Source organism: Chionomys nivalis, chromosome X (assembly GCF_950005125.1).
Source record: "Chionomys nivalis chromosome X, mChiNiv1.1, whole genome shotgun sequence".
Taxonomy (NCBI): Eukaryota; Metazoa; Chordata; class Mammalia; order Rodentia; family Cricetidae; genus Chionomys; species Chionomys nivalis.
The window spans coordinates 73,533,883-73,548,517 of NC_080112.1; the positions used below are offsets into that span (position 1 = coordinate 73,533,883).

Below are 14,635 nucleotides of genomic sequence, written 5' to 3' on the forward strand. Positions count from 1 at the left end.
ACCCAGTAAAGGTCTTCTTTTACAGTATTTTCAGGTTGAGAATTTCAGATATTATTTCAAGTAATATTCTGATCATTTATATATCCACTACAAACATAAATTTCTCATACTAAATGTACCAAATAAGCTCAAAGTCCTACACACAGAACTATTTTTATAGTACTTTATATTCAGAAAAAATTAATAAATGCTAACCAAAAAACAGAAAAATATAACCAAAAAATGGATAAAATGAAAATTAACTAAACATGTGTGGTGATTCACCCTTGTAATCCCAACACTTGGGGTCAGAAGTAGGAGCACCATGAGCTTGATACTAGCCTGCAGTACAGAGTAAGACCCTATTTCCCAAAACAAAACACAAATGAACTATTTTCATGATTTTTGCTAAATACTCTTGTCACACACTAAATATGAGTAATTATGTGAAATAATGCAATTGTTAATTTAGTTTAAATAACCACAGAACTATCTGTAGGTATGACATAACATGGCATGCACCAGACACACACACACAAAGTTCACAAATTTAAGAAACTAAATAATGTATTAACTTTATCATCTAGAAAAACACATTAATGCTTTTGTGTCTATTCCATCTTTTTCTCTAATTGCAAGTATTAATCTATGTTGTACAGCCAGAATATTTTGTTTGATATCCTTTATAGCAGGCTTTCTTGGACCGCCAGCTCCCAAATAAAAATGCGAGTCTTAATATTAGTTATGAATGCTTTACCTTAGCTTATGCTTGTCCCAGTAGCTCTTATACCTCAATTTAACCTGCTTTTCTTCATCTATGTTTTGCCTTAGGGCTTTTCACCTTTCTTTCATTCTGTATGTCCTACTTTCACTGCCTGGCTGGTTGGCCTTGAGTGCTTCTCTCTCTCCCTAGTTCTCTCCTCTTTTTTTTTTTTTTTTTTTTTTTTTTGGTTTTTCGAGACAGGGTTTCTCTGTAGCTTTGGTGCCTGTCCTGGAACTAGCTCTTGTAGACCAGGCTGGACTCGAACTCACAGAGATCCGCCTGCCTCTGCCTCCCGAGTGCTGGGATTAAAGGCGTGCACCACCACCACCTGGCTAGTTCTCTCCTCTTAAGACTAGATTCTGCCTCCTAATTATTCTCTCTGCCTGCCAACCCTGCCTAACCCTGTACTGCCTATCTATTGGCCATTCAGATTTTTATCAGACCACTCAGGTGCCTTAGGCAGGCAAAACAGCACATCGTTACATGTTACAAATGCAGGATAAACAAATGTAACACATCTTTACATAGTTAAACAAATACAGCATAAACAAATGCAACACATCTTTGCTGTGGGATAGTGGATTTGTACTTTGTAAAGATTTGTCACTTGTATGTTAATAAAATGCTGATTGGCCAGTAGCCAGGCAGGAAGTAGAGGTGGAGTAACCAGAAGAGGAGAATTCTGGGAAGAGGAAAGCTCAGTCTGCAACTTTCACCTAGATGCAGAGGAAGCAAGATGTGACTGCCTTGATAACAGGTACCAAGCCACATGGCTCACAGACAAGAATTATGGGCTAATATAAGTTATAAGAGTTAATAAGAAGCCTGAGCTAATAGGCCAACCAGTTTATGATTAACGTAGAACTCTGTGTGTTTCTTTGGGACTGAATGGCAGCAGGACCAGGAAAAACAGAAACTTCTGTCAACACAACACACCTTCACATATTTAAAGTAATAGTTTGCAACATTAAACAGATCTAATATTTCTTTACGTAGTCGTATTGACTGTTCGTGATATTCAATATTCTTTAAAACTTTAATGCTGAGCTGAAGAAATTTCTCACTGATTAAGAGCACTGGCTGCTCTTCCAGAGAATCTGGGTTCAGTTCCCAGTACACATTCACATTCATCTGTAACCTCAGATTCAAGAAATTCAAATCTCCTGGTCTCTTCAAGTACCAGGATGTATGGGGTACAAAAACTGACTAAATGCAGGCAAAATATCTATATTTGTTCAACAAAACAATCATAATATAATTTGATAAAGCTTAATGACTACATGGCACTTGAAACTATAATACTTCAAACATTCAGTTATCACTGAATATTTATATGGTATCCACCTTGGACAATTATAAATAATGCTGTAGATAACATTGTATTAAATTTCTTACTAAAATTTCCTAGGGTCAGAGTTATCAGAATACTTTTGCAGAACTTTATATGTATTGTTAATTTTCTTATGATGAAAACCATATTCTTTCATGAGCAAAACAATGATGCCCATGTTACAGAATTATATCTAAATTAGATATTCTGGTTTTCAAAATCTTTATCTGTGGTGGAATATTAGTTAAAGATGAGTTACATTCTTTTATACTGTGTAATATTTATTTAATGATAAAAAGATGTGTTGCATTCTTTTATGTTGCATTTGTTTAACTCTATGAAGCTGTTACTTGCTTGCCTAAAACATCTGATTGGTCTAATAAAGAGTTGAACAGCCAGTAACTAGGCAGAAGAGGGACATGTGGAGCTGCCAGGCAGAGAATATAAATAGGAGAAAAAGAAGAAAGGGAGGAGTAGTAAGAAAAGGAGAAGGAGAGGAGGATGTTTGGGGTCAGTTACCCAGCTACACATCCAGCAATGGAATAAGAAGAAAATAAAAGATATACAAAAATAAAGGTAAAAGCCCAGAGGCAAAATGTAGATGGGATAATTTAAGGAAAACTGGCTAGAAACAAGCCAAGCTAAGGCCAGGCATTCATAAGAAGTCTCTGTGTGATTATTTGGGAGCTGACTGGAGTGCCCCTAAAGAGAAATGAATAAAAAGAAAGAACTTCATTTATCAATCTATTAGGTAGAAGTGTTATTTCATTTTCACCGAATTTTATATTACTAATGTCTCAAATAAGGATAAATTGCTTTTCCTCCTTCGTGAATTTAATGTTTTATTTTTCAAAAGGATGCGTGAAATCATTATATAGCCCAAAAAAATGGCAGAAATAAGACATATGAATTAGAACACATGACCAAATGAAGTCACAGTCCAGAATGCAGTTCACTTGGCAAACAGTATAGGTTACTGTTTCTTAACACAAAGTCAGTCTTAAAGTATCTATCAGAATCATCTAAGATGCATATTAAAAATATAGATTTCTGGGCTCACAATGTACTCCACAATCAGAAGCCGAGCATGTGAAAAAAGAAATGGAATTTCTACAATCTTCCTAGGTGACTCATACGACTAAAATTTGTGATTTTCAGCAAAAGATGGGATAGAAAGGAGTGCCATATGCTGGAGCACTTGGGGACCTTTTATAATTGGCATACCCCTGTCAGATCACTCTTTTTGTTTTAGTTTTTAAAAGATAGAATCTTACTCTGTAGTCCAGAGCTGCCTGGAATGCATTATGTCCCAGGCTGCCTCAATCTTAAGTCAATTACTCTATCATAGCCTCCCAAATGCTGTGATAACCATTTCCTTCCTGGTGACTTTCTTATAGGTTTTCTCTTCTCCCTTCCCCATATGATCTGTTCTCCCAGAGATCTGATACTTGGTTTCATAAATCAACTTTACCAGTGGACATCAGACAAGTACTCTAGCATTCAGGTACAGCTTCAAACTCCTTTATAGACTTTTAAGATAAAACTATATACATTGTAAGACTATCTACGTCTTGTTTTCTCAGGCTTTACTTTGAATTTACTTCTCTGTTTCAATGTCACTCACCTAATATTTTTAAATGATTACTATCAGTCAGGCACTGTATGCCTGATAATAAATTAGACCAGTAGCAAATAAGGCATAAAACTTGAGGTTGGTAGATAAATTACATTGTAATTATAGATTTAATTTGTTAAAAGATATTCAAAAGTTTTAGTTTTAATTTTCTAAACATTTATATTGTGGGTATTGTGTCTGGTAAATATATATGTGTGTATCCTCTATAATAAGTATTTCTTATAAATATTATCTTTATTTTAGAAATGAGGAAAGTGAGACTAGTGCCATAGAACTGATTAGTCTTAGAGCTATGGTTAGAAACCATGTCTGCTTGACTGAGGACAATCTGGTTTACATGGTAAATTCCATGCCAGTTAGAAGTACATGGTGAGATGTTGTCTCAAAACACAATTCCTTTTGGTAGTAGAATTTCACTTGAACAGTTTAACATTGTCCACTTCATTAGCATATGCTGGCTCCTTGGATTCAAATTATTATAGTAATATATCCACCAACCCTCTAACAATTACATTTTTGTTTTAAAATACCTGAGGTACTACTCCCACTGCCCTCCGAAGACTTTCCAGGCTCACATCTTGTATATTTTGACCAGCAAGATAAATGCTACCCTCCTGAGGTTCATAGAAGCGAAACAGCAGCCTCACTATTGTACTCTTTCTGAAATTGGAGATGAAGAAAGGCTAATCAGCATCTGTCGTCATTAGGGAAGCTCAATTTAAGTATAGTAATTATTTCACTATGATAAAAAATTCACATCCACAATTATCAGACAATAATGTAGAATTTTATAAAAAACTAAATTACTCACCCTGACCCACTACCTCCTACAATGGCCACTTTCTTTCCTGCAGGGACTTCAAAAGATACTCCACTAAGGACTTTCTGTCCTTCAATATATTCAAAATGCACATTATCAAAGGCCACTGTGGCTGTCTGTGGTGTTATTTGAAGGGGAGATGCCATCACTTTGTCCTAGAAGGGAAGAAAAAAGAAAAACAACATACTACTTATACTACTCTTTAGACAATGCTTTTAATTAACAGGGAGAGCAAAAAAAATATGGGAAAGGAGGTTTATGCAAATGGAATAAGGTCACTTCCAAGTATGATTTTTTTTCATTACTCATTGCATAAAAATGAGCAGATAAGAAATTCCTATATATGCCAGATGCTGGGAAGACTCACTCTATCCATTCATTCATTCATTCATCCATTCATCCATGTATGTATGTATGTATGTATGTATGTATCTATCTATCTATCTATCTATCTATCTATCTATCTATCTATCTATCTATCTATCTATCTTGTTTTTTTCACGACAGGTTTCTCTGTATAACAACAGCTCTGCCTGTCCTAGAATTTGCTTTGTAGATCACACTGGTCTTGAACTCATAAAGATCTGCCTGCCTCTGTGTACCAAGTACTGGAGTGCTGGGATTAAAGGTGTATGCAATCACTGCACAGGAAAGATTTTCTTGGTGAGGAGTTGGGGAAGAGATGACAATGAGGAAATTGTTTGTCTAACCTAGTGATGTAAGAATATTCTCCTAGAACAGTGGTTCTTAACCTTCCTAATACAACCATGCTGTGCTGACCCCCAACCATAAATTATTTTTGTTCCTACTTCATAACCATAATTTTGCTATTGTTTATGAATTGTAGTGTTAATAAGTGATATGCAGGATATCTGATATGTGACCTCTGTCACAGGTTCTAAGTCACAAGTTGAGAACCACTGTCCTGGAGCAACCCAGTATTAGTGAGACAGTACTCCATGATCTTCTGAAAAGGCTACTATACACATTACTTACTTTAATCCGCGTGTCTACCTTGAGCAGAGTAAACAAAGTGTTCATATCTATGAGTGCTTGTCTTGTCTCTCTATATACAGTTCCCAGGAAGTTAAGGGGTAATGAAAGTTGAAAAAGCAGTCCATTCACCATTACTAGATCTCCGACGGTAAGGGCACCTTATTATGCAGTTGGAAAAAGAAAAGGTATAAGCTCTCTAGCTTAAGAAAGAGTTTTAAAGCCAATTTCTGTGACACATAGTTCTAAATGTACATAATCAGCAACATTTAAGCTGACACAAGTTATAGAGCATATGAATGCATGAATTAGGCAATGTAGGAACCTGGTGTATATTGCATGGAGAGGGAAAAGCATACCTAACACACTGTGTAATATATGAAAAAGAATGATTTAAGTAATGACAGAATAAGAAGGTTAAAAATATTTCCTTTCTCCTCTAAGGCATAAGTAAAGATTTCTTGTATAGTATTTAAAAAGAAAACTCATAAAAGTACATATATTAAAATTGGAGTGAATGGCTATCATGAACAAGAAAGATGATGCATCTCATATTAGGAAGACTAGGCACAGACATTACTTGCAAATGAAAATAACCCAGTAGAAAAAGCTACTGAATTATAAAACAAGACCTTTAAACTAAACAGTAAATTAATAGCATTGTTTTCCAGGTTTATAAGAAAAATTAAAGATACCAGATACTAAAAAGGTTGATGTCTCAAATTAATAAAAGCATTATTATTTTTTAAAAAAGGTATCATAAAAGTAAACATTTTACATGGTTGATTTTTAAAACAAATTCTCCTAAAGAATCACGTTATAGAACCATAAAATGAATAAGCAGTATTTTCATTCAATAAGTAAGTCAGTGTTAATAAAAAGGAAGTAAAAGAATTATCAATCAAGAAAATACATTCTGATGGGAAAAGAAAAACACTCTGAAAATGTCAAAGTGCTTTACTGAGCACACTTTACAACTAATACAAAACACTTATTTCTTCCATTAACCCATTTATAATAGTCTCTAAATGTGATAACCATCAATCCATTACCTGCCATAATTCCGTGACTGGCAAGCACCATTATAGCTGTTAATCCAACACTGAAAATAGCACTTTGGCCAAAGTTCAGCATAGCCAGAGTAGAGGTACTTTTCAATGAAGCAGTCTCGTATGTCTTCAAAAATCTGTCATATCTCTGTGCTTCATATTTTTCATTATTAAAATACTATAAATATATAAAAATAGTAACTATGGGCAAATTTGAATATATACTCTTCTATGCAATTGGTTAAGTTTTATCATACTTAATATATAGATATACTTTGGTATTGAAGATCCTATTATAAAATAAAATTCAACTTTGAAGAAAAAAACGGATCAGAGGAGTAGGAAGGGAATAAGAAGGGATAATGGGAAGAGGACAGGAAAGGATAATGGGGGGAATATAATCATAATACATTATATACATGTATGAAATTGTCAAACATAAAAATATTGACTTTCAATATATTAGATTATGGTATTCCTGAAGGTTTTCAAGTAATGGATTATATTCAAAATTCATCCAACAAACATTTCTTAACTAGTTAATAAATTTGAACCTAGACTTGATTTAAACATGCCTTCTACTAGTGACACTTCCTTCACAAAGCCTTAATCTGATGCCTTAAATTCATAGTTCCACCTGCCCTCGCCATATCATGACTTTCTGAATAGTCATTTGAATACTTCCTTTAACTTTTCTAGCACATTATAAAATTATGAGAAGTCAAGGGGGACATTGTAATCTTTTTTACCATCTCCTCCTATCATAGCCTAGTGCTTAGTACAGTGCTTGCATATGAGAGCAATTCAGTAATTAAGTGAATAAATGCAAAAATGAATGAAAAATTTAAGGAAAAGCACGATGTTAGGCATTATGAAGGATAAAAAGAGGATCAAGAACTTGCATGTCAACTTAATTAGCTAATATTCATTTGTAATCAAGATGCTAATCATATATTTATGATCACTTAAAAACTCAGAAGGTAAAATTCTGATATTTCCAAATAAAAATCAAAGAGAAAAGAACATTTCTAAACAAAAGAAAAATGAAGGAGTATTATTTCATCACACCTAGAGATCCTATCCTAATCTGATATTCTTACAGTGCCCATTAAATTAAATGACAGAACAAATCCTAGTGTGAAAGGCAGCTGAAAAGACACTTAGACAGATTACCTTCACAGTTTCATAATTCAGCAGTGAGTCAATAGCAGCGTTACCTGCGTCATTATCTGCTTTGTTCATTTCAATTCTAAATTTAGTTCTGTAAGACAAAGATTTACACAGCCTGAAACATATGCTATACCATAACTAATTTCTGAAGCCTTGACTGGCCTCTGGGAAATACCATACCTCCACCGTGTAACCGCAACTGTGAATGCTGTATATGCACCAAGTGTTCCTAGGGTTACCAATGCAAACTGGGCACCACATTTGTAATACTGGAAAAAGAAGTCAAGAGAAGTGAAAAGTGATTGAATTGTCTCTGGCTTTCATCATTTACAATAGGAAAAGTGAGAGATACTGGCAACATTCTCTATTATGTAAAATAAAATTGAATAAAATAGAAATTTTAAAAATGGAAAAATAATTAGTTTAGTAAAAGGTGATGATGAACCATGCTTAATTACATTTGAATCAAAATTGTAACTGCATATAGCAGTTTACAGTCTAAATTTTAATATAACACTTGGCAAAACAGAAAGCTTATAGAGAATATTATTTTCTTTGAAAGTATTATTTAAGATTCTATGCACTTCAAATAAATAAGAAATATTCCTTATTTTAGAATTATTGTTTTAAAAACAATACAATGAAAAATGAAACAAAACTTAAAAAAGAAAGTAATTATTGTTCTTGTCGCTTTATAGCATCACAACAGCAAACTTCAGTCAAAGGATACTTATAAAAACTATGATGCTGAGAAGTTACATTAATCAATAATGGATTAAAAATCAAATATCTTAAATAATCTACTCAAGGTAACAAGGAAAGAAAGTCAAATTGCACCTGTCACAATTATACCATCAAATTTTAACATTGAAACTGTATAAGCCTAAAGAGCAATTAATTTAAAGTTTACAATGTTATAATGTGTTAGGGTTGATAAACAAATCTAAATATTTTGATCACACAATCCAATGTGTGACATACAAAATTCTTGGAAAAAAACATTAGAAGCACTAATCAATGATCTAGGTGTCTAAAAAATAATACATAATTTGGAAAGTCCTTTGACGTCTGTGGCAAAATAATGAAACAAACAGCAAAATGTTTCTGGCATCAAGGTATGCAAGAGCATAAACAGCTTCAACTATTTATTTGCTATTAATAAGATTGAAAGATAAAAGGTTACTATGAAAAAACGCATTACTTACCAGAACACTACTGACAAGCGTCATCTCAAACACGATAGGGAGAAGATTAAACACTAAAGCACTGAGGACAAAACTAATACCCCTTGTTCCTCTGTCAATAGCCTTAGATAAAGCTCCTGTCTGTCTGCTCAAATGGAAACCCAGATCCAAGTTGTGAAGATGGAGAAATACATTTTTGGCTATTCTTCGGATTGAATTTTGGGCTACTTTTCCAAATACTGCATTTCGAACTTCATTGAAAAAGGCAGCTCCGGCTCTTGATACACCATCTAACAAAACAAAAGAAAAAGGTAGGAGGGGGTATAGAAACATTAGAATTGGAGCAGTATAAGTGGCAAGGCTACACGAAATCTTTATACGATGAATAATTCATCCAATACATATAACACAGAATATTTACACTAAAAGAAGCATAGAACTCATCTATTCTAATGAGTATTAACCTTTCCATCATCATAAATCCCTTTCAGTGTTATTTGACCCTAGATTTCAGATGCTGAAAAAAATTCCAATTAAAATACTTTTAATATAGAATAGCCCAGATGGCCTCATTGTGGATAAGTGTACAATATCTAATTCAATTCTCTCAAATAACAAATGCAAAAGGCTTAGATCCTGAAGAGTCAAGTGCTTTTAGCAAGCTCCTGTTTCTGTCTCTAAAGTCTTAAAGAGCCCTTTCAAATGTACAGCTCCCCACTTCATTTAAGAAAACATTCTATTATTTTCTAATTGCATCTGTATGTCATGGTTACTCAATATATTTTAACAAAGCACTAATGTTCATATATCATTAATTATCCACTTCTATTTAATATTAACAGTAAGAAAATAACTGGCCTTTCTAGAAAGATAACTTATAAAAAAGCCTAGTGAAGGTAGTAGTAATACATTTAATGTCTTATTTTATATTATTCTTTTTTAAACATGGAAAATGCTACTGTCACAAAAGTTTTGCAAAGCATATCATAGAAAGAATTTTCAAAAACAGATCAAAACAAATCTCACATAAAATAATAAAAATCCAAAATGCTAAGTTGTATTTGTGGTGAAAAGGTCATCTGCTCAAATATGATGAAACCTTCTTGAAGAAAGTCAACACCTGTAGACAGATTAAAGAATCACACATACAGCCAATCAGAACTGCTGTTGCCATGGTTGCAACTGTATTTGGTGCATCACTCAGGTTCAGCATGTTTCCCGACATCTGGTTGAGGCTGTCTACAGCATATTTAAACATGAAAGGAACCACAATATTCATGGCCTAAAAATATAAAAACATCAATTACCTACCATACACAAAACATTTATTATAAAAGTACAAATATTTTCCTTAAATTATTATTTGTGGTAATGTTTACTGGATACATTTACTGGAATTGAAATGATTTTTGAAATTTACAAAGATAAAAATCTTTGGCACTAACTAGAAGCTCTGCTATTTTAAGATTTTTACACCACACTGCCATGTTAATATTAATTTACAAACTACGTGAATTACACTTGGGAGGCAGAGGCAGGTGGATCTCTGTGAGTTCGAGACCAGCCTGGTCTACAAGAGCTAGTTCCAGGACAGGCTCCAAAACCACAGAGAAACCCTGTCTCGAAAAACCAAAAAAAAAAAAAAAAAAAAAAAAAAACAAAACAAAACTATGTGAATTAGTCAAATGCTCCTGCGTCCACAAAAGCATTCTTTATCAGCTGCTAAAAATGTTTTCTATAATCTGAAATCCTACAGAACTCATGGCACTTAGCAGTAAACTGTCTTGCATTATAGTTATATGTGTATATATATTTTCCTTTCCTTTTATAGCCTTGAGGGTCTACATTATATCAGTCTTTTTCATCCTACTGCAATAGAGTATAATATTTAAATACTTTAAAGTTATTTTTCACTAATGTAAAGTTGATATTATATAGCAAAAAGGATCATAAAGCTGAAAAGTGACAAGAATCTGTGAATGATTTACTAATGGGGAAAGATTACCACTGATAGATATGTTTAGCCCACAACAGTCTTTGTTCTAATATCATTCAAAAGAAAATCAAACATCGAATGTCTTCATTTGTCCTATATTTCTTTTAGACTATCCTAAAACAATTCTAATACAGAAAGCAGCACTTATGTTCAGGAAATTTACAGACTACCAAAGGACTTTTGAAAAGATTAAATTACAGACTTAAAAACAAATGCAAACAATGAACAAGGACTATGAAACACACTGAAAAGACAGCACCTGCCCTATTGCCATGATACCCTCTTGTTAAACATAAGAATTTAACTATTTTTAAGCTATGTAAATCTTACCAAACAAGATCTCAATTAACTGTGATAACATTAAAAAATAACATTCAAATATAAACAGCTTCCTGCAAAATTCAAGATGTTGAAGGGGAGGGGAGAAGCAGGAAAGGGCGCAGAGAAAAATGTATAGCTCAATAAAAATCAATAAAAATATATAAACATCTGGTAGAATATGCTTTTAAGAATGTAGAATGATGGTATGGTGCTGTGCTCACATTTTGAAGGTTTCTAACTATTCACGCTTCCCCACTATCTTTTCACTTTCTAAAGCTCAATCTGATTCTCTTATTCGTAATACTTTTAGAAACTTGCACCAATTTGACCACATTTTCTAACACCCACTTTAATAGGCTATATTTCAATATTATCACTCTCATGATACACTTATTAACTTTGTGCATGTGCATGATCTAGTCAATATTTGAGGAAAGGCAGATACCACAAGGTTTAATGATATGAATGATAAGCAGCAGAGGGGAGATTAAAATTGAAGCCTGGTACTTGAAGTCAGTAAAATTTCCAGTATGCCACAGCTGTATCAGCAACTTACAAGGCAGGACCCATATATTTTATTTCTTTTGTACCCTAAAATGAATGTTTTCAAAAGCACTATTGAAGACATTTATACTTATAAATTATAACTTGGGCAATTTAAATAAATTTGAGATGATTCTAGATTTCCCATATAATGAGGTCAAATTTCTTATTCTGCATTCCAATACATTTTCTTCAGTAGAAAGAAAAGTGATAGTTAAAACAACCACATGATTCTCCTAATTCACAGCTTATTATACCGTTGCCACAATGATGGTGAGTAATGACAGAATTCAGCATATTAAAGTTGTACTATTTTACTTTCTTAAAAATGTTTTTGGGTTTGGTCAGTTTGGCGACCATTCCTGTAAGTATGCAGAACACATTAATGTCATCTGCCCTGTGTTGTTATTAGCAGAAGAAACAAAGCTAAGAATAAGCACTAACACTAAATATAAATGAAGATTGGCAATTTTCTCATAAAAATACTTTCAAAAAGCAAAGAAGTACGTGTACTTAAAAATGACGGAAAGATATTAATAAAGTAGGAGAGCTTATCTGCCATGTAGATCTTTCATTTTGTCTGGGTTTTCTGGCCTTATGATACAGTGGGGATGAGGTATGGCAAATGCCTTTCCAAATTATTCTACCTTAAGGACAACTAGACTTAAACCATCCAGACAAATGCGAGCCATTAATTGAAAACTTTGATTTAAAACAGTTGTATCATCACAGGAAGAGCATCTACAGGGACTGTGATCTACCTACCCTTCAAACAGCAACTCTTATGATATTTAATATACCTCCAGTTCTGTGTCAAAACCAGGCAGTTAACATTGCTGCATTACTATCAAAGAAAATACAGAACTCATTCTGTTTTCAACATATGTAATCTGAATTCATGCCTGTGTGAATATTATGTATGTGTTTCCATGCATTTTATCTCGTATCTAGATTCAAATAAGCACCATCACAATCAAGATCCATTGTCATGTGGAGGTTGTGCACACCTTTAATCCCAGCACTTAGGAGGCAGGAAGATCTCTGTGAGTTTGAGGCCAGCCTGGTCTAAAAGGACAGTCTCCAAAGCTACAGAAAAACCCTGTCTGATGGAGGAGTTACTTTCATTTAATAAAGAAACTGCCTTGGCCCATTTATAGGCCAGCCCTTAGGTGGGTGGAGTAAACAGACAGAATGCTGGGAGAAAGAAGCCGAGTAGGGAGTCGCCATGATTCTCCCACTCCAGACAGACGCAGGTTAAGATCCTCCCTGGTAAGCCAGCTCGTGGGGCTACACAGAATATTAGAAATGGGTTAGATCAATATGTAAGAGCTAGTCAATAAGAGGCTGGAGCTAATGGGCCAAGCAATGTTTAAAAGAATACAGTTTCCGTGTAATTATTTTGGGTAAAGCCATGCAGGCGGCCAGGTGCCGGGGACGCAGCCCCGCTGCTCATATTACAACAGAGTGGCACCCAACGTGCTAATGAACTCCACATAAAACCTGAGAGGGCTTAAAAAGGACACAGAGAGAATTTAAGACAGCTTTTTGCTGTTTCTGGGTTGCGTGCGGCAAAGAAATTGTCCTGACTCAGCAACAGGAAAAAACTGGCTGTTTTAAAATTGCCTGCTTTCTGGGCTGTGCTGCCACTGCGATCTCTGTCTGGCTCCTTCGGGAGACAGAGTCTTTGAATGGATCTTTTGGAGTAAAGTGCTATGGCTTGCTTGATGGCAATGTGGACTGCTGTGTGCCTGGAACTAAATGTGGCTCAGGGGCACCAAATGGCTCTGAGGCAGGAGGGCTCAGCTCCGCCATGCTGAACTGTGCTACTCTCAGGCAGGAACTATCGTAATTACAGTAATAACAGCGCAGTTAAGGTTTCGACTGGGCAGGACATAGGCAGTACCGTATTACCTGTACATGGTGCAACTTAAGTTTTTAAGAGCTGCTTAACATTTTAGGAAATGCTCCTGGATAGTAAAAAAATTACAGATTCACAATAAAACAGATTCAAACATAAAAGACCACTAAATGAGTCACAGTGTTGGATGAATGTACGTAGGCTTGAGAGAGAAAAAAAATATATAGAGAAAATAAAGTTAATGCCCTTAAAAAAAGGGGGATAAAGTCTTTAAAGAGACAGAGTACAGATAGTTATAGATTAAAAGAAAAATAAAAATAAGCCATGTAAAAATGGAAAATTCACAGAGAGTCTGGATTCTTTGTATTATTGTGTTTTCTTTAAAATTTTTGACTGTGAAGGAGCTAAGTACAGAGAGACATTTCATTATATGGGCTGCCAAGCTAAACCAGAATGGATACAAGGGTATTATGATTTCAGAATATGGGTCTAAGGATATGATGCTTTGGAGAGGGTCTTCTTTTGTTTTCACAGAGGATGCGACCCTGTGGATTTCTTCTATCCCAATATGGTATGATAGACCACGCCCTCCTGAAAGGTTACTGTGAACACCCTCAAAAAATTACTTCACTCAACTGCCAACTGAGATGACCCTGGCACACAGGTTATCCCATAAAAGAACTGAATAACAGCGCCCCCATACAGCAGGAAGCAGTTTGGAGGGAAAAAACTGCGCCCATGTTCCCAAATATTGTTTATAAATGTTCTTTTACATTTAAAGGGGGATATGATATAGATATGAATAATTTGCTTTGGTGTGGATTTGAAGGTCAATTTTGTTATATGTATATGCATATTTCTAATCTTGATTAAGGTATTGTGACTGTATAGTTCATTTAAAAATGTAATGTATATAGGTTGTTAATGGATAATCATCGATAATTGTCAAGCTTTTAGTCATGTTAGTTAGATTTTCTAGATGTGCATAGATAT

General features: G+C 34.3%; 1 protein-coding gene across 1 annotated transcript in view; it reads right to left on the reverse strand.

Annotated features, from left to right (window-relative positions):
* Positions 1–14,635, reverse strand: part of Abcb7 (ATP binding cassette subfamily B member 7) — a 177,144-nt gene that overhangs the window by 14,297 nt on the left and 148,212 nt on the right. The window contains exons 5-12 of the mRNA XM_057759164.1: positions 10,074–10,206; positions 8,946–9,214; positions 7,921–8,009; positions 7,744–7,831; positions 6,574–6,748; positions 5,525–5,682; positions 4,520–4,683; positions 4,239–4,368 (exon numbers count right to left, since the gene is read on the reverse strand). Of these exons, the coding sequence (XP_057615147.1) occupies positions 4,239–4,368; positions 4,520–4,683; positions 5,525–5,682; positions 6,574–6,748; positions 7,744–7,831; positions 7,921–8,009; positions 8,946–9,214; positions 10,074–10,206 (1,206 nt within the window). The remainder of the gene's footprint in view (positions 1–4,238; positions 4,369–4,519; positions 4,684–5,524; positions 5,683–6,573; positions 6,749–7,743; positions 7,832–7,920; positions 8,010–8,945; positions 9,215–10,073; positions 10,207–14,635) is intronic.